The sequence below is a fragment of the Myotis nattereri genome, assembly GCF_964212035.1.
Source record: "Myotis nattereri genome assembly, chromosome: 12".
Classification (NCBI taxonomy): domain Eukaryota; kingdom Metazoa; phylum Chordata; class Mammalia; order Chiroptera; family Vespertilionidae; genus Myotis; species Myotis nattereri.
The window spans coordinates 24,519,628-24,544,492 of record NC_138087.1 but is presented as its reverse complement, the minus strand read 5'-3'; the positions used below and the strand labels follow the sequence as shown (position 1 = coordinate 24,544,492).

Sequence of the window (24,865 nt, the reverse complement as noted above, 5' to 3'; positions counted from 1 at the left end):
AAGTTTCACCACTGATAAGGTGCCATTAAGCATATTCATACTTAGTATAAGTTACAAATATTAATGAAATAATTTCCTCTTAAAAGTACATGTTGCCCTACCCGTGGTCGGCAAACCGCGGCTTGCGAGCCACATGCGGCTCTTTGGCCCCTTGAGCGTGGCTTTTCCACAAAATACCACATGCAGGCGCTCACATACAGTGCTATGGAAACTTTATGGCCCATGCGCAGAAGTCGGTATTTTGTGGAAGAGCCGGTATTTTGTGGAAGAGCCACACTCAAAGGGGCCAAAGAGCCACATGTGGCTCGCGAGCCACAGTTTGCCAAGCCGCAGTTTGCCAATCACTGCAACTGGTTTGGCTCAGTGGATAAAGTGTCGGCCTGCAGACTGAAGAGTCCCAGATTCAATTCCGGTCAAGGGCATGTACCTTGGTTGCAGGCACATCCCCTGTAGGGGGTGTGCAGGAGGCAGCTGATTGATGTTTCTCTCTCATTGATGTTTCTAACTCTCTATCTCTTTCCCTTCCTCTCTGTAAAAAATCAATAAAATACATATTTTTTAAAAGTACATGTTTAAGGTGGAAATAAATTCAGAATTTAGGTTAAAGATGGTGAGACATAGAAACAGATGAAAGAAATTTAGCCGACAAAGAACTAAGAGAAAATAAAATTATCTCAGAAAAAAATATATATTGCTGGCTTCATATATCTTCTATATATATAAAAGCATAATATGCAAATTGACCAGATGGCAGAATGACCGGTTGGCTATGACATGCACTGACCACCAGGGAGCAGACGCTCAATGCAGGAGCTGCCCCCAGCCTGCAGGCCCCGATCACCCAATGGGGAATAGGGAACCAGGGGTGGGTGGTGGTGGACGCAGGCTGCACCAGGGCCTGATCACCCAGGTGGACAGGCAGCAGCATGGTAGGGGGCCAGGCTGGATGCTGGCAGCTGGGGAAGATTGGCCCTGATTGCAGGCCAGGCCTAGGGACCCTCCCCATGCATGAATTTCCTAAGCCGGGCCTCTAGTATGTATATAAATATGTTGCAGTTATTGTATTTAATTAAAAGAAAAACAAATTACAGATCCACAAAACAATATGAATGAATCTCTAAAACATCAGAAAAAAAGAAGTCAGACATAAAAGAGTATGTAGTATATTATTCCATTTATATGTTATCTAGAACAAGCACAATTAATATAAGATGATGTAAATCAGAACAGTTGCTGTCTGTGTGGGGAAGGAATGGCCTGGGAAAGGGTACCAGGGAAATTTCTGGAGTGTGAAGATGTTCTGTATCTTGCCTAGGGTGGTAGCTACGTAGATGCAGACAATTGTCAAAGCTTGTAAACTAAATACTTAAATGTACTATAGATACTGAGCCAAACTCAGATAATTGCACCCCATCAATAAAGAGCAGATAAATTTAGTCTCATGAAAACTACTACAGAGTATGGAAAGAGAAAGATCCTTCCAAATTTTTTGAAGATTACACAAAATTAAAACCAATAAATCTCATGTTAGTGTAGAAATACTAGATAAAATATTATCAAATAAAATTCAGCAGCACAATAAAAGATAACATATTACAGCAAGTGGAGTTTATTCCAGAAATGCAAGGATAATTCAGTACTAAGATAATTATTAATAATCATGTTAATAGATTTATGATGAAAAACGCATGTTTATATGGATCCTAAATGGATTTAAGACAATTTGATATTCAATTTTTATTAGAAATAAAAGTAAAATGAGTAGGTAACTACATTAAGCTATATAGTATATATTAATATATTAAAATACATTTCTTCATATATTACAATAAGGCTCTCATCTCAAAAGCATTTCCTAGAAAATAGACAGACTCAATTAAAATCAGGAGCAAGTCAAGTATGGCCAATAATATTACTATTTAATATTATTCAGGAAGAACTTAATAAGCGATACAATAAGAAAAGTATGGAATACAAGGTACAAACTTTGGAAATAAAATATTATCAATGTTTGCTGATATTACTCAGCTTCTAGAAATTTCAATTCAGTAAGCTAAATATATATTAACAGTCTTTATATGTGCAACAATAATCATGATTAGAAGCACCTCCCCCAAAAGTAAAACGCCTAGAAATAAATTAGAACTATAAAGAGAAAAACTAAAAATGATCCTCAGAAACAAAGACAAACAACTGGAAGAGAATACCATGGTCTTTCATTAGGAAGAATGAACATCCTAAAATGTTAACATGATCCAAATAAAATTTAACATGATTCAAATAAAATTACCAATAATAATTTTTAGAAGGATATAATTTAGACAAGCTGAACCAAATTTTGTGTGGAAAACCAAACATGCAAAAATTACCAAGAAAATAATATTTAAAAGGAGGGTAATATGAGGGTGACAGCCCCACCAGATGTTAACATTTATTATAAAGCCTCACTAGTTGAAATATATTATAAAGCTTCACTAATAAAAAGAGAGATGGAGAGAAAACCAAGATGGCGGCATAGGTAAACACCGGAGTTAGCTGCCTTGAACAACCACTTCACAAATACAACTAAAAGACGGAACGGACATCGCCCAGAACCACAGGAAGACTGGCTGAGGGGAAATTCTTCAACTAGAAGGAAAGAGAACAGCATACGAGACTCAGAGGAGGCGCAGTGAGGAAAATACAAAGGTGCGGAGGTACGCGTGGAGCGGGCTGGTAGCTGAGGGCGCGGTTGTCGTTTTCAATCGGGAGGGAGTCTCAGATTCTGAGGTCCAGTTCTGGGCGACTCTCTAGAGACCCAGACTCAAACTGGAGAAGCGGGACTGTCTGGCATCGGTCAGAACGCGAGGGCAGTTTTCTCTCCGAGGTTTACAGCGGTTGCTGGGACTCTGAGAGGCAGAGCCTCTGGGGACAGTACTGAGAGCAGCCATAACTGCTCCCTCCGCCCGCTCTGTTGATCCCGTGCAACCCGCCCCGCCCAAGCCCTGCGCAGAGCCATATGCCAGATAGCCTCAGGCAAAGGCTAGATTAGTACCTCCCTAGAGGACAGAAGTTTTCCCACTGCAGACACAGCTGATTCTCACAGCCAGTTGGCCTGGAGGTCAAATCCCCCTAGTATTAACTACAACAATCAAGGCTTAACTACAACAAGACTGCACCCAAAGACCACGAGGGGGTGCACCAAGAAAGCATAAAAAATGCAGAGACAAAGAAACAGGACAAAACTGTCAGTGTAGGATATTGAGTTCAGAACCACACTTTTAAGGTCTCTCAAGAACTGTCTAGAAGCCGCCGATAAAGTTATTGAGATCCTCAAGAAATCTAATGAGACGCTCGATGTTGTGATAAAGAACCAACTAGAAATTAAGCATACACGGACTGAAATAACGAATATTATACTGACTCCCAACAGCAGACCAGAGGAGCGCAAGAATCAAGGCAAAGATTTGAAATGCGAAGAAGCAAAAAACACCCAACCAGAAAAGCAAAATGAAAAAAGAATCCGAAAATACGAAGATAGTGTAAGGAGCCTCTGGGACAGCTTCAAGCGTACCAACATCAGAATTATAGGGGTGCCAGAAGATGAGAGAGACCAAGATATTGAAAACCTATTTGAAGAAATAATGACAGAAAACTTCCCCTACCTGGTGAAAGAAATAGACTTCCAAGTCCAGGAAGCGCAGAGAACCCCAAACAAAAGGAATCCAAAGAGGACCACACCAAGACACATCATAATTAAAATGCCAAGAGCAAAAGACAAAGAGAGAATCTTAAAAGCAGCAAGAGAAAGAAACTCAGTTACCTACAAGGGAATACCCATACTACTGTCAGCTGATTTCTCAACAGAAATTTTGCAGGCCAGAAGGGAGTGGCAAGAAATATTCAAAGTGATGAATGCCAAGAACCTACAACCAAGATTACTTTATCCAGCAAAGCTATCATTCAGAACTGAAGGTCAGATAAAGAGCTTCACAGATAAGGAAAAGCTAAAGGAGTTCATCACCACCAAACCAGTATTATATGAAATGCTGAAAGGTATCCTTTAAGAAGAGGAAGAAGAAGAAAAAGGTAAAGATACTAATTATGAACAACAAATACGCATCTATCAACGAGTGAATCTAAGAATCAAGTGAATAAATAATCTGATGAACAGAATGAACTGGTGATTATAATAGAATCAGGGACATAGAAAGGGAATGGACTCACTATTTTTGGTGGGGAAAGGGGTGTGGGAGATGCGGGAAGAGACTGGACAAAAATTGTGCACCTAGGGATGAAGACAGTGGGGGGGGGGGGGGTAAGGGCAGAGGGTGGGGTGAGAACTGGGCGGAGGGGAGCTATGGGCGGAAAAAAAGAGGAAAAAATGTAATAATCTGAACAATAAAGATTTACTAAAAAAATAAAATAAAAATAAAGTACAATTCACACATTGTATTATATTAAAAAAAAAAAAGAGAGAGAGAGATGGAATGGAATAGAAAGTCCAGAAACTGGCCTAGACATACATGAGATCAGTTAGGGAAGGATGGACCTTTTACTAGCTGATGGTGGGACTACTGAGTTTAAGTTTATGTAATAATTTCCTAAATGATTATTAATAGATAAAAGTATTAAAACTGAAAAATAAAATCTTAAAGGTAGCAGAAAAAAGCATGGCTAGAAAATGTGTTTATATCTCATTATGGATAATGCTTTTTAAAGTATCACACTAATTTCAAAGATAAGAAACTGATAAGGTTCATTGAGTCCATAAAAAATTAAAAATATTCTTTATTTGCCTAGCCAGCATGTCTCAGTAATTGAGCTTCGATCTGTGAACCAGAAGGTCATGGTTGGATTCCCAGTCATGGCACATGCCCAGGTTGCAAGCTTGATCCCCAGTGTGGGGAGTGCAGGAGACAGCCTATTAATGATTCTCTCTCATCATTGATGTTTCTATCTCTCCCTCTCCCTTTCTGAAATCAATAAAATAAAAATATTTCCTTTGGCACAAAACATTATAATTACTGTCAAAAGAAAAATACAAAATATAAAAAATGTAGATATATACAACAGATACATGTATAATATGTATAATTTTCCTAATATATAAAGAATTCTTATAAATCACTAAAAAATAGAAAAAGTGACGAAGAAAGATAATTATCTGTTAAGGCTGATGCTCAACTTTGTTTTTAATAAGAGAAATGAAACAAAAATACAGTGAAAAAAACAAACTACACTGAAATACCAGATTGGTGTTTTGCTACTGGTATAGAGAAAGAAATACTTTCATATAGTCTTTTTGGAGGTATTAACATAGAGAATTAAATAATGGCTTTCAAAATGACAGTTATACACACCCTTTGATCGAATAATTTCATTTCTAGGGAAATACCCTAGGATTGCAAAATGTATATATGAGCACCATTATTTATTGCAATATTGCTTGAACTTGCAAAAAAATTGAAAACATCCCAAACTTCTAGCTAGTCTGCTCTCGACTCACAAAGCTAGGCAGGTCTCTGTTCACTCAGATTAGGGCTGTCTTTTTCTTATGCACACATAGGCATGGCATGAGCTAGCATTTATTTCTCAAAGGGGGAACTTAAAGACTCTTGTGAATTAATCCCACAATTTTTATGATTTTTTAAATCCTGTATTGTTTTGCCCATACGTAATTTAATTGCACTTTTACCCAACTTGTCTTTATCAAGTTCTTCCAAAGCATTTTTAATCCAGTTTTAATAAAATAGAAACAACTCTTTCTGCAGGAATAATTCATCAGTTTGTATAATAATTAAATGAATTATGTAACTAAAGTGTTACAACTAATATACCCACGTTCAGAAATAAATAGAACTGACTCTTGGCATCGGCTCATTTGGGAGCAGTGGTGCTCTGGCATCATGGAGAGTAGCCTGTCTGCTGCCAGTGCTCACCAGCTGGGAGAGCAGTTGGTGAATCTGAAAGAGGGGTTGGGGAGCTTGGGTTAACCCAGCAAGTTGGTTAAATGGTCATTTAAGAGAGCTTTTACTGCATACTGACAATAAATAAAGAACAATCCATTATGTTCCAAAATAAATAAAATCAGAGTGACCCTAATAAAAAAAAAGGTTTGCTAGTATCTTCACATTTTTATGTTATGAGAGCTCTATCTTCATTTATTACTTCCATATGAGCCTGCATTCTTTCCAATATGTTACAGGCTTTGGTCAAAGAGTTACAAGTTGATGTCCATACAATAAGGCGACAAATCAGAGAGCTTAAAAGAATGCAGAGAAAGAAGGATGCTCATAAAACCTCAACTCATAAAGCCCAGACCTTGGCAGCTTCTATCCTCAACATTTCACGATCAGATCTAGAGGAAATATTGGACACAGAAGATGAAGTGGTAAGATCACTTAAACATTTATTAATAAAGGGCCTTTGCACATATTTATGAAGGTAAGATTATTAATGCACCAATGAAAGATACATAAAGAGTATTAACCAACTCAAAAACCTTTAGAGAAATTTAACTGTAATATGGGAAAAAGCAAGTACATATAACCTCTAGAACTGCTTGTTTGTTATTCAGTCAATTATCCTTTCCTATCTGTTTTCTTTAATGTAATTAATCATATATCCTGTAAGCTAGTATTTTCAGTTAAGCCAATTTGAATGGATTTAGTGTAGTAGGGTCACCATAGATTTGGGGATTCCTTCCTCCTGTGTGAGATTGGAAAAAATAATAAATCTAGTGGCTTTCTTAGCTAAATTTAATTTTTGTTGACAAAGTTAAAAATATGTTTATTCCTTTAAATCAGGTAAAATATTCCTGTCCAAGTGAATTTATGTGCATGTAAGTATAGGTCTCCAGTGGCATCTCTGTACCTTCTGGGAAAGGCACTGTACTTTTGACATAGTTGTTATCTCATAAACAGCAGAATCCCATCCTGTACACCAAGGGTGGGGAGCGTTCAGCCCTGTGGGCCCCATAAGGCCTGAGAAATCCTTTGGCCTGGTGCTGCCAAAGCATTAGGGGTGAGTTCATTAAATGTTTGACCAAATATAGCAGGCTAATTTTTAAGTGGATACTTTTGTATGGCCCACGAATGATGCTATAAATACCCACATGGCTCTTGCAGGAAAAAGGTTCCCACCCTTGCTGTATACTATCTGTGAAACCTGTGGAGGATTCTCAGCCCCATTCCACTGTTAAGTCTCTGAAATTTAATACCTTAATATTCAATTTTTCATTGTTTGGAAAGATTAAAGAGATGACAGCACCAGCAGCTTCCCAATAAATATTTGCTCAGTGAATAAAGAAAATGTTAGATTGACATGTTTGTGTAAGAACATCCTCCAGTCCTCCATCAGCTTCTCAAAGGGCTTCTAGAGTAGAGAAGAGCTACAACTTGCAAAGGATATTTTGTTTGTCTGGTGTTTTGTTTCTTTGCTTACTAAATATTCAAAAAATTTTATTTTAAATTTTGAGATAATTTAAATAAAACATGAACATATTTCTGTGGCATTCCACCCATTATAATAGAGGGACTGGCTCCTCAGTTTAGTTCAGCTAATATTTAGTGAATAGCCATCTGTGCCAAGTATTCTGCTAATTTTTTTTTTTTTTGCTGGCCAGTTATTTATTTGCTTTACATATTATCTTTTTAAAAATTTATCTTTATTGTTAAAGGTAATAGAGATGTCCTCCTTTTCCCCCCCATTGGTCCCCTCCACCCAGCTCCCGCCCCCTCCTGAATCATTATATTTCCATAGTTATGCATATATGCATATAAGTTCTTTGGTTACTCTCCTCCTGTCCCTGCCCCTGCCCCCTTCCCTCTGAAATTCGTCTGCCAAGAATTCTTAGAAAAGTGGTCAGAGGAATCCTGCAGAGATTATTTTCATCCTGTGGGTGAGTAGGAAAGTGAATTATCAGTTTCCTCTTTTCATCACTTATCCACACTGTCCATAGCTTTCTACTGAATATTGAACTTTGAAGTATAGAGCATTATAAGAGACTAGTAACCCTGCTCACGAATCCGTGCACCAGTAGCTTGCCAGTCGCTCACTGTCGCCCTTTAGTAGCTCTCCGCCTGCTACCCCGCCCTCCTGTAGCTCCCTCATCCCTCCCCCCACCCCCCTCATAGCCTGTTGCCCTGCCCCCTCCTGTAGCTCTCTGCTACCTGCTTGTAGCTCTCTGCCCCACCCTCCTGCTGATCCGTGATCTGGTCATTATGCGGTCAGTCGTTACACTTCACAGTGTAATGACCATTTGCATATTACATCTTTATTATATAGGATAGTATCAGATATAAGACATGCAGGAAATAATGCTATCTGTAGCGAGGGTATGAAATATATCTTATTATAGACTTAATTAAAAATTTGTTGATTCATAATGAGAAAGCGAACAAAAATTAAGTTTAAGGCCTCCACTCTTGCCTAAGGGTTTTAAAACAAGCAGATTTAGCAAAATCCCTAGTGTGTGTATGTGTGTTTGTGTGTGCATGTGTGAACACAGATAACATATTTTTGAAGACGGGACCCCCCTGCCCCTGCCTTTGTGTGGTCTCAAAAGATGCCCTCTCTGGGCTTACAAGTTAGAAAAAAGCATCCCTTCTGATTGGACAAATAAAAAAGGATCACTTTATGGTCCCAAAGAATAAATGACACCCTCCTGTGAAGAGGTGGCTCCCCTGCCTCTGGGCAGATGCAGCCTGGAGCCAGAGGGCACAGCACTGCAGTGTGCATCTCACACAAGCTTGGGTGGAAGTCCTGCAGAAAGCAAAAGGACTAGTAAAAACACACTGTTCCTGAGAAGGATCGGTACATCTCAATGTATTTACTAGACATAACTATAGATCAGAGCCTGTTTAGACTGGTCCCTGAATCTTTCAGAGGTCTGAAGGGTTGACTGACTTACCCAACCAAGCAGAGTTCAAACCACCTAACATTCCTTAAGCTATACATCAAACCCTAGTAAATTCATGTAAAAAATTGAGATAGCCTATGTGAAGTATCTAGCCTGGTACCTGGCATACAGTAAATTTTAACAAATGCTAGCTTCCAAATCCCTTCCCTTTTTGAAAAGTCCATTTAAAAAAAAAAGAATTATGAGTTTAGTAAATAATCAACTGCACATGTGAATATATTATACTTTTAGGAATATTTAACTTGATAATTGATGGGTTAAAAATACTTAGTGACTTGCAGTACAGAGTTGGAGTGTCTGTTCCTGGCCTATCAGTGAGTTATTGGATATTTTAAATAAACAAGCCTACACCAGAGCCATGCCATATTATATTTTGATTGTAATTGTAACAATTACTCTTTAGTTATCTATTGACAAGTCAGATTTTTTAATGTTATCTTATGAGGGTCACTTGTAAATAAATGATTCTTTTATACAGCTGCATCTTATTATTCATTTTAATTGCTTTCACCTCCACCTCTGCTCCTACCTTGAGCTCCACTGTGAAAACAGAAAAAAAAATCCCTGACTTATATTGTCAATATAGAATTACAGCTTTATCTTCCATATGTATGTAAATATTTAGAAATTAAATATTAAAGAGCATGGATTTGAATATTCTCTACTTTTGAAAGACCAGGCTACTCTTTGTTGAATCCAGTTTTACTGGTATCTCTCTAGATTTATTCAATATTTAATAGTATGAGCAACTTCATTTATATACAGTTAACACCAGTGTTTTTACTTTCCTCCTTTAGGAACTCAAAAGGACAAAGATAGATGCTGAAAATGACAGGGAGTGGCTGTTGTATATTCAGAAACTTCTTGAAGGACAGGTATTTCATTTTCTACTTCATAGATGAAAACTAGATAAGAATTCCAAGCCTTATATTTTTACCAGGTGCCTAACTTTTTGCTTATGCATTATTTGCTTCTGTTAGGTATAGAAGTTTTCTAATAGGTAGACCAGAAGTTAACTCTATTTGTACTTCTGGACTTAACAAATGAAGTAGATGCCTTGGGAAACAGCCAACATGTATCTTAGCAAATGCATTAATTAAATTATTGAGTCAACCTCTATGCTTCCTAGACTGAAAAGGATCCATTCTCTCAGCCCTCTTAGGAAAAGAGATTTTTTATTATGTGTCTTTAAAGTTAGTGGTTATGTGGACACCTGAGGAGTTCATGGGTTTCAGTGACCTTTTACTATGGACCTGTTTCCAGTCAATTCATGTTTTCCTCACAGCCAGACAGCTGTTTATTACTGTGTCTTCCTGCATTCCCTACAATATTTTCTACTGAGACCTCGAGCAGCTTGTTAGTGGGAAGTAAATATTGATTTGGCATCCTGTCAATGCAGAAAGAATGAAAAAATTTCCACCAGAGGCCCCTCAAACATTTTCCTATCGACATTTTCTGGGCCGCGTGGAAAGCTGCATAGAGGATGACAAGGCCAAGGCGAGTGGAAGTCCCGGAGGGGTCTATTGAGACTGCTGCTGTGACCTGTGTGATACTTTTTCCTCCCTTTCAAGTATTTTTTAATACACATATAGTCTGCTGGGAGGCGCCCCTCTTGTAAGTGATCAAGGGCAGTTTATTGGCAGGTGAGAGCCTTGCTTTTCTAGTCAGAGCCAGCTTTTGTTTCCACATCACTGACAGCATGTAATGTATTCTAAAACTTTTTCATTATAGTTTTTTGTTGTTGTTGCTCAACCTAATTGTTTATTTTAAAAATAAACTGGAATAGAAAGCAGCTAAAACGTATTTCTCAAAATAGAAAAAAAATTTTGTCCTGTGAGTTTTGGAAAGTCGTAAATGTTTCTGTATGAAGATTAAAAATAAAGGCTGATATTAACTGAAACTTATTTTACATTAATATTAACAAATGGAGTTGTCTATGCTTTAGAAAAAGCCAAGAAAAGTAAAGAATATCTGAACTATTCATATTTTTAGTATCAGTTTTATATATTTTGAAACTGTATTCAATAGTAAAAGAAGGTGATTGGCAATCTTTTTACTTAAAGTTATTTAAGTGCAGGGGTGCAAGTACTAAACATAGCTTTCTACTGTGACACTTGATTTTGAGAAGAAATACCATTTGTTAATCATATCACATGCCCAGCACCAGCACCCAGCCCAGTGCCTGGCAGATCAAAGGAGTTCAGTAATGATTCTTATGGCCTGGTGTGGGTTTTTTTCCAGCTGAAAATAATAAAAATAAACTTTTTAATGATTTTTAGTGCTCAACTTGTAAAAATGACCCTTCAGTATGGAAATTTTTATCATCATTTTTGAACGTAAAAATAAAAAAATTCATATGTATAAATCTTTATTACATTTTACAAAAGCTATATTGACACCAGGCCTGGGTTTTTTTGACTCACACATGGAGATGTACACACACACACATTCTATGTATCTGGATGTACGCTTAGTCTGGCCAGTTAGTGTAAAAAAATCCCTTTTAAAATGGCATTGGACTGCTTAATACTGTAGTTTGATATAGTGCCTTTTTGTGCCACTGAGCCTGGACTCTGGAATGTAATTGCCTGGCAGTATTGATTTAATTGCCCAGGTTTATTTGTGGACTCCTAATTATTGACTGAGGTAAATTTAATTGAGCAGCCTTTATGAACACTGGGAAACCGCTGCTGTTGCTGCTACACATAATGAACTGCAGCGTGTGCCTTTAGATCATTTTTCAAGCTAATTTTATTCCACTGTGACAGCATGATAACATTTAAAAAGTCAAAGACTTTTTATTTTTATTACTGACATAGGTGGTTTTGCTGATGTCTTTGAATTTTGTGAGAAAAAAATAGAAAGTTCATTGGTTGCACTTGAATGTCACTTTATTCTAATTATGCCCAAGAGAAAAATCTATAAAATGGAAAACATCTCTTTTTTTTCTAGCCTACTTTTCTTCTCTCTCAATTCTAGCAATTACATTTGTCCTGAATTTTAGAAAAGGTTTTTTTTATTCACCAGTTTTTTAGAGTCTCAGTGATACTCACGGGATTGTGTGGGCAGAACGTAGATATGTTCATTCATACAATTTATTTTATGATATACAGCTTCGTGTATCTGAGGTTACATGATCTTTAAGCTGTAGGACAATTGTGTACATTCCCTAAAATAAATACTAAATAATTCAGTGTTGGTATTTGATTATTAAAATATTTTGAAAATAAAATTATAGAAAAACTTTTCTTTTATGACCTTCCTCTGGGTTGGCCGCTTTATGTCAGCGATTTTCAACAGGTTTGCCACAAGATTTTATAAAACATGCAATACTTGACTATTTATTGAGGGGCACTAAGCTCTTTTCCCTTAGATTATCAAATGGAAAAATGACCACAGCCAACACAATAGCCCTTTGGTGTAAATGCCCTGTTTTGAACCATAAATATATAGGTCATATAATAGAGTTGCATCTTATTGGTCATGTTGCATAATAAGGTTGCATCTGATTGGTTAATTTTTGGTACCAGAAATCCTTATATAAAAGTATAGGCACATGATTTTTTTTTAAAGTCACTTTGGAGCAAAAAAGATAATTACTTTCTTTTTTTTTTTTTGGTAAATCAATGAAAATTATACCTATTTTGGTGCAATTGGCAAAAAATATATTTTTTGGTGTGCCCCAGAATTTTAGTAATTAGTTCATGTGTCCCATGAGATGAAAAAGGATGAAAATTGCTGGATTATGTAATAGAATTCTGAGATCATAGGAGTTGATCTGGTCTGTGGTTTTCTCTTTTGTGTAAGGGTTAAGCCACAGAATTATTTCCTGTTAAATAAACTTCTCTGCATTCATTTGTTGAAAATTTATATTGATAAAATATTAATCACAAAATAAAAAGCTGTTCTGCCATGTGGCAATATGGGACTACACAATAATAATACCTGCTGCTACTGTTAGCCAAAAGTACATGAGAACTAAAAGGTCTAAAACCTTAACATTCCTATATTTAATACGGAATGCAAATATATGTCCTCGTTACTTCAAGTGCTTCTGATGCAGTTGGTACTTTTAGATATTTGATCTTTATCAGCACCTACCCTTTATTCCCACAGATTTCTAATAAGAATCACACTGAAAAAATATTTCTAATACCTACTTGTACTTTTTTATGGCATAACTGCCTTATAATTTCTTTTTTTTTTCTTTGTAACTCTTTTGGGTTCTTTTTTTAAAAAATAAATCTTTGTTGTTCAGATTATTACAGATGTTCCTCTTTTTTCCCCCCTTTGCTCCCCTCCACCTGGTTCCCACCCAACCCCATGCCCCTACTCCCCACCCCACCCCCACTGTCCTCGTCCATAGGTGTAAGATTTTTGTCCAGTCTCTTCCTACACTCCTCATACCCTTCCCCCTGAGAATAGTCAGTCTAATCCCTTCCTATGCCCCTGATTCTATTATATTCACTAGTTTATTCCGTTCATCAGATTTTTTATTCACTTGATTTTTAGATTCACTTGTTGATAGATACGTATTTGTTGTCACTTTGTTGTTCATAATTCTTAACTTTACCTTTTTCTTCTTCTTCCTCTTCTTAAAGAACACCTTTTAGCATTTCACATAATACTGGTTTGGTGGTGATGAACTCCTTTAGCTTTTTTTGCCTGTGAAGCTCTTTCTCTGACCTTCAATTCTAAATGATAGCTTTGCTGGGTAAAGTAATCTTGATTGTAGGTTCTTGGCATTCATCACTTTGAATATTTCTTGCCACTCCCTTCTGGCCTACATCGTTTCTGTTGTAGAAATCAGCTGACAGTCGTATGGGTATTCCCTTGTAGGTAACTGAGTTTCTTTCTCTTGCTGCTTTTAAGATTCTCTCTTTGTCTTTTGCCCTTGGTATTTTAATTATGATGTGTCTTGGTGTGGTCCTCTTTGGATTCCTCTTGTTTGGGGTTCTCTGAGCTTCCTGGACTTGGAAGTCTATTTCTTTCACCAGGTAGGGAAGTTTTCTGTCATTATTTCTTCAAATAGGTTTTTAATATCTTGCTCTCTCTCATCTTCTGGCACCCCCATAATTCAGATGTTGGTCCGCTTGAAGCTGTCCCAGAGGCTCCTTACACTATCTTCATATTTTTGGATTCTTTTTTCTTTTCCGGTTGGCTGATTTTTCTTCTTTGTATTTCAAATCTTTGCCATGATTCTTGCGCTCCTCTGGTCTGCTGTTGGGAGTCTGTATAATATTCGTTATTTCAGTCCGTGTATGCTTAATTTCTGATTGGTCCTTTTTCATATCCTTGAGGGTCTCACTAAATTTCTCGGAGGTTTCTAGAAGATTCTTGAGTAACCTTATAACTGTGGTTTTGAACTCTATATCCATTATTTTGCTTTCATCCATTTTTTTCATTTGTGACATGTTTCTTTGTCTCTGCATTTTGGCTGCTTCCCTGTGTTGATAGAGTGGCCTTATGTGGTAGGTGTCCTATAGGGCCCAGTGGCTTAGCCTCCCCAATCACCTGAGGTGGACACTCTTGGTGCACCCCTTTGTGGGCTGTGTGCACAGTCCTGTTGTAGTTAAGCCTTGATTGCTGTTGGTATCACTGGGAGGAATTGACCTCCAGGCCAGTTGGCTATGAGGACCAGCTGTGTATACAATGGGAGAACTTCTGTTCTGAAGTCACCCTTATAGGGAAAGACTTGTTTTAGTGGGGCTTTGGTGCTCACTGAGTCTGCCCCTTGAGTGTGTCTCTTATGAAAAGTTGTAATCTGGTATGGTCTCACATTGACCACTGGGTACACTGGCTCTTGGATCTCCAAGGAGGTGCTAATTTAGCCACTGCCTGAGGCCACCCAGCAGGAGCTACAGAGAGATCTGCAGATTCCTCCTCTTTATTTGGGGTTTGGAAGTGCCCAGATGAGGCCCAGGTGTGAAGCAAGGCCAGTTGCTGTTGCTGAGCCTTGGGCCTTCTATTGGAAGCTTTGGAGCTTTCTGACCCAGCTGCAGTTTGTTAGGATTTATGCTGCAAAAGGACAGGCCATTCATATGCAAAAGCCGCTGCACACAGCTTGGGTGGGGTTGTAAACTGGGTGGGGCGGGGTGTCTGGGAATCACCAGGGTGGAACAAACAGCAATGGCTGCCAGTCAGCCCTGCATTGGAGAGTTCCCTGCATCTCTGTGATCCGCGCCCCAACACAGGAACAATGATCGCTGTGAGCACCTCTGAGAGAAAGCCACCCTTGTGTTCCGGCCCGATGCCAGACAGTCCAGTTTCTCCTTGTATGACTTTGGGTCCCCAGAGTCTCACCCAGAACTGAATTTCAGAGCAATCGGGAACCTGTATCTCCCTCCCGATTGAAAGAAACAGCAACAGCACACCCATTTGCCAGCCCAATTCCCGCGTGCCTCTGCACCTCTACAACTCCACACCTCCTACCAGTCTCAATGCACTTTTTTCTTTCCTTCTAGTTGTGGAACTTCCACTCAGCCAGCTTTCCCATGGTTTTGGGTGATCGATGTTTTGTCTTTTAGTTGTAGTTTTGATGTGGTTGTGAGAGGCAGCAAGTACATGTTTTTACCTATGCTGACATCTTGGTTCTCCAGCCTTATAATTTCTTTAAACATGTTTTCTTGTATTAATTTCTTTTTTACATTAATATGCCTTTTAAAACTTACAATTTATGGCCAGGCTCAGTGGTTGTGCATTGATCTATGAACCAGGAGGTCATGGTTCAATTCCAGGTCAGGGCACATGCCCGGGTTGTGGGCTTGATCCCCGTGTGGGGAATGCAGGATGCAGCCGATCAATGAGTCTCTCTCATCATTGATGTTTCTATCTCTCTCTTCCTCTCCCTTCCTCTCTGGAATCAATAAAAATACATATTCCTTTAAAAAACACCAAAAAAAATCCCAAAAACTTACAATTTATGGCAGAGGACAAAAAGCAAATTAATAACTATAATAGGATGGATAGCAACCAAATTAGTTTTTTGTTTTGTTTTGTTTTTGTAATTTAGTGAATTGGAAAAGAAACAAAGAGAGAAAAACATTGGTCAGGGCAAAACTAGAAAAGCTTTTGGGTAAGAAAAGATGTAATCAAAGTTGTGCTTTAGAAAAATACATGAAATCAGTGTGTAGGATTATTTTGAGGGAGAGGAGACTTGTTTTGTCTTTTCCTTGTCTCTGTTATTAGCTAATCCTCTTCTGGATTTCATTCAGCCCATTTTATTTTATTTTATTTTATTTTTAATTTTTTTTTATTGATTAAGTTATTACATATGTGTCCTTATCCCCACATTACCCCCATTCCCCCCACTCATGCCCTCACCCTCCTGTCATTCAGTCCATTTTAGTTCATCTTGTCCAGCTACATTTTCTTGTGCTGGGATAATATCAAAAATTCTGTCTTTCTGCCTTAAATCGAGAATGTAGAATATAGACTTTTGATTTTTCATTACACATCCTTGTTCCTTTTCAAGCTTATAAAAGCTGAAGTTTAAAATGGCTGCTTCCCCAGTGCCTTCTCTGCAGAATATGCTTACCTTCTATAGAATGCCTTGCAATGTTGCAGTGAGAGGGCTTATAAATCTCCTTGGCTTTTGTAAAAAAAAAAAAAAAAAAAAAAGTAACTTCTAGCCTAAAGGTTTACTGAAAGTTTCTTATTTCAACTCTGAACACATTTACTCTGTTGCTTTCTGTGTTACACCTATAACACATGCACACTCACCTTGTACCACTCTGTCTTACACACATAAGCCTACATGCTCAGTCAGCCACACAAATTTCTCATATTGATCTGAAATAGCAAAAATTTAAAATTCTCCATTTAGAGTGTTGCTGGGATTTTTAAATTTAACGATTTCACGCCTATTTTCATGTTTCCTGAAAATAGACAGATGTGGTGTAAAGTTCAAAGGTAAGTTTTGTAATATGTGTATTTTACCACTATAAAAAAGTTGGGGACAAAAATCAAAGTGAAAACAAATTATAGACTTTACCAAAGTTTGAGAATAGCACATGCTGACTTCTCTATGAGTCTATTTTAGGATACTTAGCTCAAAATTCCATGCCAGATTTAAACTATAAGTTAATTGTTCCTTCTGATAGCATTATTGGTTATTTTCACAAGTTAAAATTTTTAATTATAAGATAATAGAGTATACCCTAGCCATTTAAATGTGTTTAAAGTATCTATAATAATAAAAGTGTAATATGCTAATTAGACCAGATGACCTTCTGGACGGAGCCGGGGCTGCAAGGGAAGCCCAGATCCCAGGTGCCAGAGGGAAGCCAGTGCCAGCAGCTGGGGGAAGAAAGGCATACTCTTGCATGAATTTCATGTATCAGGCCTCTAGTACATATATAAATACATAGTGTATATGTGTGTTTATATATACCCTGTGTGTATCTCTCTATATATTTATTTATACTAAATTTTTGCACCATTCATTTTACAATACTCAAACTGCATTGGCCTTTCTTAAGTCTCAGAGTCTCACTAAATCATATCTTTTGTAAAAGCAGGTATAATACATAAAATTTAATATATTCACTTTCAATATGACTCTAACTAGATTAAAGTCAATTCGTATTTTTTAAGCAATATCTTTACAATAATAGTTTTCAAACCAAAAACAAGAATGAAAATGGTGAAAATGTTAATCTTGTCCCTTAGATTTATGTTACCTTTACTTTAATTATTTTCTTTCAGCACAAAAAATTTTAATTTTACATTATTAAGGACTACATTCCAATTAGTGCTGATGCTCTAAGTTATATGACTATGTTCCGTCATGGTCTTTAGGGTTTGTTATATTTCCCAGGTGGCTCTCAACATATGCAACCATCATTCGTATCTTACCTTTATCCAGAAATACCTCTAAATGAAGCCACTATTTGTAAGTGTAAGTGATAAATTTGAGATTGTCAGTGGCTCAGCAGTTGCTAAAGGCAAACATCTGTAGGTGTTTCCATGTAAGAGAAACTGAAAATCTGTGTGAAGTCAGGAGAAATTCTTCCAGTAATAGAAATCACCTTTTACAACAGGGACAGGCAGACCAACTAGGAAGACCCACTTTAAGACTACAGTGTAGACAAGTGAAATTATCACATGTCCTTAGCTGAATTTTCAAACTAAGAAATCTCACATAGTATCAACTCTTTACCTTTCCATTTTTCTTCTGATGCTGAGGAGTTCAAGCTTGTGTAACTCTGCATTGTCATTACCGGGAGTATTGCTTCTCCTTTTTGATGCAAAAGAAAGAAATCAGGCAGGCTTTCTGGGCTTTGTACTCCCTGGCATGTGTCATTGGAAATGGAACTTGAGGCAGCATAATTGTTGGGAATGGAATGTTAGAGGGAAGGAGGGGTGCAGAGATTAACCAAGAACCAAGGGGGGGGGCATCTGTAATACTTTCAACAATAAAGGTATTTTATATATACATGATAGGGCAGGTGAGAAAAAAATCTCTGCTGTTGTCCCATCATGTTGCCACTTCAATCCAACTCCAAAATCTCAGCAGTACAAGAACGGTTGTGCTTCCTGTATTTGCGGGGGTTCTGAAAAGCCTTAGCCCCTCCAGAGTCATAGGGAGAAAATTCAATGGACTCTAAACTGACTGTGTGAACTAAACTCCAAAGTAATAGAAAGTTCAGATCTTTTGTTTTCAAAACATTTTTCACTTTAAAAAAATGTGGCAAACAAACAGACCATGTGAGTTTTTAAAGACTATACAAGGCATGTCATATTTTAAGTATAGTTTCAGTTGTTAATGTACCCAATCTATATTATTTTCATTGATTCTAAGATGACATTTCCCCACATTTTTACATTTCTGAAATTGGAATGCATATGCAGTGTGGGTATATTCAAGTGGTAGAGTTTTTCACAGGAAAGGCTGTTTCTTAAAATCAATGCGTGCCTTTTCTATTCAACAGTATCTTAGAACTGAATATACATGATATTTTGGTATCTTATGCTTTCTGTAATGGTAAGTGTCCAGTAAGACCAATGTGTAAAGCTCTGATATAAACTATAGATATAGTCTGTCCTGATAGAGACACAGACTTTCTTAAGGATAAGGCAGTTTATTATAAAGCTAAGAAGGAAGTTAAACTAGAAAGTTATTTAGGATCTGACACAATTCTGTGGCGCAGCTTCAGTCTCTATTTCTCCTTCAGGACCTATGTAAGGTGGTTTTTGTGCATGCACGTGTGTGTGTGTATGTGTGTGTGTGTGTTCACACGTGCAAGCATGCACATGCGGGCACCTGTGTGTGTCCCTGTCTGGACTATTTTCACTGCTACTGGCCAATCTTTTCTTTTTACCCAGTTCAAATTTGGACAAGAACCGTCCTGGTTGGTTGAGCAGTGGTCGGCAAACTGCGGCTCGCGAGCCACATGCGGCTCTTTGGCCCCTTGAGTGTGGCCACGAAGTTTCAATCGCACTGTACGTGTGCGCCTGCATGTGGTATTTTGTGGAAAAGCCACACTCAAGGGGCCGCAGTTTGCCGACCACTGATTTAGCTAATTGTAATCACCTTAGCTGGGCAGAGCTGAGCTGGGCAGAGCTGAGCTGGGCAGAGCTGAGCGGAGCACAGCCAAGCAGCTCACACAGAGGCCGTCTTTGCTCAGTGTTGACCAGTGATACTGTCTGTGATCGTCCTGGCACAAAGAAGGGCCTGTTACAACTCTGTAGGGAAGGGATCCAGCATGACAAGCATTCTCATCAGTATATTCAGGAAAAAAACACGTACCTTTCACTGGTTAATCAAGAGGACAACTCCAAGAAATGACTTAATGAACTTATTATTATAAATCTTTCATATGAGACTAGATAGGGAAGGATAAAAGGAAGTGGATAGGGCTATAAGGGAGGTACTTGGGGAGCATTTTAAATTGTATGAGTTGGAGTTCTACAGGCAACCCAGTGAAGCAGGGGGGACAATAAAACTTTACTAGGAAAGTTCTATAAATTATGAAATTTAAAAATATACTCTACATTTCATAAACTCAGCAGTTTGCAACATGTGTATTACACTTTGATATGCCAAACTTTTCTATAACAACTTAATCAATGGGTATACTTTTGCCATTTTTTTCCCTCTGAAATTTTACTCTACAACTTAAGATGTTCAGCTCTAACACAGACAAGTGTATTGATAGTTCTCTCTCATTCTTTTATGAGTGATGAACATACAGTACCATTTCTGTGGGCTCTGGGCCCTAGAGATGACTGTAACCTGCTATTGATCAGCTGATTGAAGATAAATGGCTTAGCTGCTTGTATTGCAGATTACATCATTAACATGGTCAGTAAACCATGAATTGTTCAATAAGGCGTTTATCTTTTTTCATTTTACTTCAGCTCTTCTATCATTTTTATTGTAAAAGACAGAATTACCCACACTAACCAGCAAGATCAGTTGAAAAGAGACCCAGTAGGGTACCATATGGATGCAAAGTTGCAGACAGCCAAGTTCTAATGGTTTAATGATATTTAGTATATTTTTGAACTGAAGAAAATATAGAGTTTTGATAATCCTTTTTTTTCCCTGTGTTTCTCTTACAGCTTCCCTTTGCCTCATATTTACTAGAAGCAATACTGGAGAAAATAAATGAAAAAAAGAAACTGGTGGAAGTGTATTTCACAATTATGAAAGATATTAGATGATATTACAATGAAGAACTTTTTTTTTTTCAAATGTGAAAACTTTTTATGTGGTGTGATTGGAAAACATGCATTGCAATCCTGATACAGTTTCTACTCTGACTGTCAATATTCAGGTTCGATACCAAAATAGAAGTCTCCAAAACTAATTAATTGCTGAACACACGAGTGAAACTAATTAAGTGCATAGCCATTTAAAAGGAAATGGTGTAGCATTTGATTGTTGAATACAAATATTGCCACAAATCAATGCAGACTTAAAAATGATTTTCCCTTCAGTGTATTAGAAGAAATCAGAACCAGCTTGGCACACTCACATTGGGCTGAACATAAAAACAAAAAGATGTAAACAGAGTATTTAATATGTTAAGGTTTACAAAGAAACTAGACTTTTTACATAAAACTGCTATGAATGGCCTTAAATCATCCAGTGAGCAAAACATTTGTATTGTAAGCAAATATAAAATGAAGCAGCATAACTTAAGGATGAGCATTTAGTGAAATAATTTGTGTGGTCCAACTATATTTGTTCTCAATATTCTGGATCATATAGGAGATACTGTATTTCTTAGAACTATTTGGCAAAAATAAAAGCATTTTCTCCTTTTCTCTCTCTCTTTTTAAATATCATATTCTTGGTGTGGTCATATAAATTAGCAAGGGACCACAAACCCAGAGTATAAAATTAGGCTAGATCCTACTGTAGTCAACTAGAGTTAAATTCTTAACAATGGTGCCATCCATGTTTGATTCCTTTAATCCACCAAACTTGTACCTGCCTTCAGTTTCTACCCTTGCTATTCTCTTTCTAGAATACTCTGTACTCACCTTTTCTCATGACTGGCTCCTTCTCATCCTTCAGGTGCAGGTTCATCTTATGTATTCCTTCAGAGACACATCCCCTGACCACCTTACACTTTAATTTCATTTATAACACAAAACTGTCTACTTTATGTGCTCACTTATTTCGTTATGGTTTCCCCCCACCTTTAGAATAGGGCCCATGAGGTTAGGCTGAGGTTGGCAAATCTGGCTTGCCACCTGTTTTTGTGTGGCCTCCCAGCTAAAATGATTTTTACATTATCAAATGTTTTTTTAAAGGAGAATAATGTTTTGTAGCATGTGAAAGTTATATGAAATTCAGATTTTAGTGTCCATCAATAAAGTTTTTTTGGAACACAGCGATGCTCATTTGTTTACGCATTGTTTATGGCTACTTTCACACTGCAGTAGCGAGGGTGAATCGTGACAGAGACCGTGTACGGTGCACTCATCACCTTGCCCTGCTGCTTGGCACACTGAAGATCACAGTGACACAGTTAGAACTTGACAACACTTCAAGGGCCACAAATACCACAATTCTGTGACTTTTTAAAATACCAGTGTCTATCCATCATGTCAAAACAAGAAAGAGAAAAATGTCAGATGTCACACTTTTTAAAAAACATGTTTTTATTAATTTCAGAGAGGAAGGGAGAGGGAGAGAGGAATAGAAACATCAAAGATGAGAGAATCATCAGTTGGCTGCCTCCTGCAAGCCCCATACTGGGGATTGAGCCTATGACCTAGGCCCGTGGTCGGCAAACTGCGGCTCGCGAGCCACATGCAGCTATTTGGCCCCTTGAGTGTGGCTCTTCCTAAGCCTTAGGAGCACCCTAATTAAGTTAATAACAATGTACCTACCTATGTAGTTTAAGTTTAAAAAATGTGGCTCTCAAAAGAAATTTCAATCGTTGTACTGTTGATATTTGGCTCTGTTGACTAATGAGTTTGCCGACCACTGACCTAGGCATGTGCCCTATGAACCATGACCTTCTGGTCCATACGTTGATGCGCAATCACTGAGCCACACAGGCCAGACCAGATGTCACACTTTTAAGGCATAGGGGAGTGTGGATTATTTTGCTTTTGAGTTAGATGGCAAAGCATTGTATTTATTATACAGTGCCATTATACCTATATTAAAAAAAACTCAATGCATGTCAACCTTATATAACCATAGTACATTGTTAAAATCAGGAAACTGACATAGACCATATGTGATTTCCACAAGTTTTTACATACACTTTTTTGGAGGGGTGGTTTTAGGAAATTTTATCACATGTATAGCTAATATAACCATCACAGAGTTTTTCCATCAACACAACGAATAACACACACACACACACATCCTATTGGTTATTTCTCTGAAGAACCCTGGCTAATACACCAGGTTTTGGCTATCACTTATAAAATTACTCTGAATATTTGTGTATAGATTTTTGTATGAACAAAAGTTTTCCTTTTTCTAGAATAAATACCCATGAGTGTGACTGCTGGTCATGTAGTAAGTGTGTTTTTAATTTGGTAAGAAACTGCAAAACTGTTTTTCTAGAATGGCCATCCATTTTACAACCCCACTAACAAAGTCTGAGAGGCCAAGTTGGTCTTCATCTTCCAGACTTGGTATTGGTACTTTTATTTTAGCCATTCTAATGGGCATATAATGGTAATGTTTTTATTTTTAAGTTTTGTTCTCTCCTTGATCTGATTTGTAATTTTTTGCTTTTCTATCTTCAAAACCTGCATTTGTATGGGCCAATGGGAACAGGTGATTGGAGTTGGGTGACGCACATAATTCTTCCCCAGACCAATTATCTGGAAAAACAAGCTCCCATAATCACAGGTTTTACAAAGAACTTCTAAAACACAGGCCTATTCATTATCTATTACTCCATAACAAATTACCCTAAAACTTAGCGGCTTAAAACATTTATTCAGAACAGTTTCTTTGGGGCAGAAATATGAGCAAAGCCTAAAGGGATTCTCTGACACTGGGTCTCTCAGAAGGCTGCAGTCATAGCCAGGCTTAACTCAAAGGGACACACATTCTAGCTCCCTCTGGTAATTGGTGGGACTCAGGCCTTGCAGGCTGTTTAACTACGGGCTACAGTTTCTTGCAAGCTATTGGCTAGAGCAGTGGTTCTCAACTTGGGCTGCACATTAGAATCACCTGGGAATCTTTCTAAAATCCTGATTTCTGGGCCTCATCCTCCGGAAATTCTGTTTCTTTGTTATGGGATGGGCCCACAACATTAATAACAAAGAAATAGAATTTCCGGAGGATGAGGCGCCAGAAGTCAGGATTTTAAAAAGACTCCCAGGTGATTCTAATGTGCAGCCAAGGTTGAGAACCACTGGGCTAGAGGCTGCCCTCAGCTTCAGTATGGCAATCTGCTTCATCTCACACACACGGAGGAGATTTCACAAGAATGTGAAAAACAGAGTGGAGACCATTAGGAACCATTTCAGGAGTGGCAAGTGTCTAGATTTGACAATGGAGACGAGGCGGAGCTGCTGGAGAATCCTCCTTGAACCCATCTTTACAAGGTAAGCATTGATTTTACTTAGAATGGTTATTTATTTGTGTTGTTTGGGGAAGAAAGACAGCATTCATGGGTCGAAAAATTGCGAACACCTCTTGGCACCATCATCATCAGATTTAAACAAAAGGAACCTTCCCTGCCAAAAGTGGGATCCATCCCTTAAAGATGCTCCACAGATTAAGGAGATCATGCCTGGCCAGTGTGGCTTAGTGGAAGAGCATTAACCCATGACCAGGAGATCAGAGTTTGATTCCTGGTCGGGGCACATGCCCAGGTTGCGGGCTCGATCCCCAGTATGAGGCATGCAGGAGGCAAGCGATCAATGATTCTCTCTCATCATTGATGTTTCTGTCTCTTTCTCTCTCCCCCTCTATCTCCCCCCCTTACCCTTTCTGAAATCAATAAAAACATTTTTTTTTAAAAAATAAGGTCATAAATTCTCATCTCTGGACTTCCACAGCAAACAAAATCAAACCAGTATCAGAAATCTACAAATTTAGACCATCAGAGTTCATTCCGTGACCCTTTCTCAAATTTGAACTGTAGAAGGGTTAGAGACTCAAGACCAGAGTAGAACAAGTCTTTGGCTCCTCAAACCCACCATACCATACCAATGACTTTGGGCAGCCTTCTAACAAAATAAAATAGAAGTTAAGGAATGCCTTTCACAACATAGTTGTAGAGTATATTCATATTACTGGAGAAACACCAGAATCTGATCAAGATTAATTTTCTCTGGAGAGAGGACTGGGAGGTCTCTGTTGGAGACTATCTTGCTTGTTACAGTACATCTTTTCATACTGTTCCAGTATGTTCCCATGAACATGTATTTCTCTTACAATGTAAAGACAGTTTTTATAAACTCTTAAATCATCTCTGAAGTGAAGATAAAGAACATGCAAATGGAAAATTATCTAAAAAGTAATGAACATGA

The 24,865-nt window shown here is 37.9% G+C and overlaps 1 protein-coding gene across 1 annotated transcript in view; it reads left to right on the top strand.

Annotated features, from left to right (window-relative positions):
* The window catches only part of CNTLN (centlein), a 262,892-nt gene extending 241,144 nt beyond the window's left edge, over positions 1-21,748 (top strand). Inside the window, exons 24-26 of the mRNA XM_081104268.1 lie at positions 6,188-6,373; positions 9,700-9,777; positions 20,468-21,748. Of these exons, the coding sequence (XP_080960394.1) occupies positions 6,188-6,373; positions 9,700-9,777; positions 20,468-20,569 (366 nt within the window). The 3' untranslated portion in view covers positions 20,570-21,748. The remainder of the gene's footprint in view (positions 1-6,187; positions 6,374-9,699; positions 9,778-20,467) is intronic.
* The last annotated feature ends 3,117 nt before the right edge of the window (positions 21,749-24,865 follow it).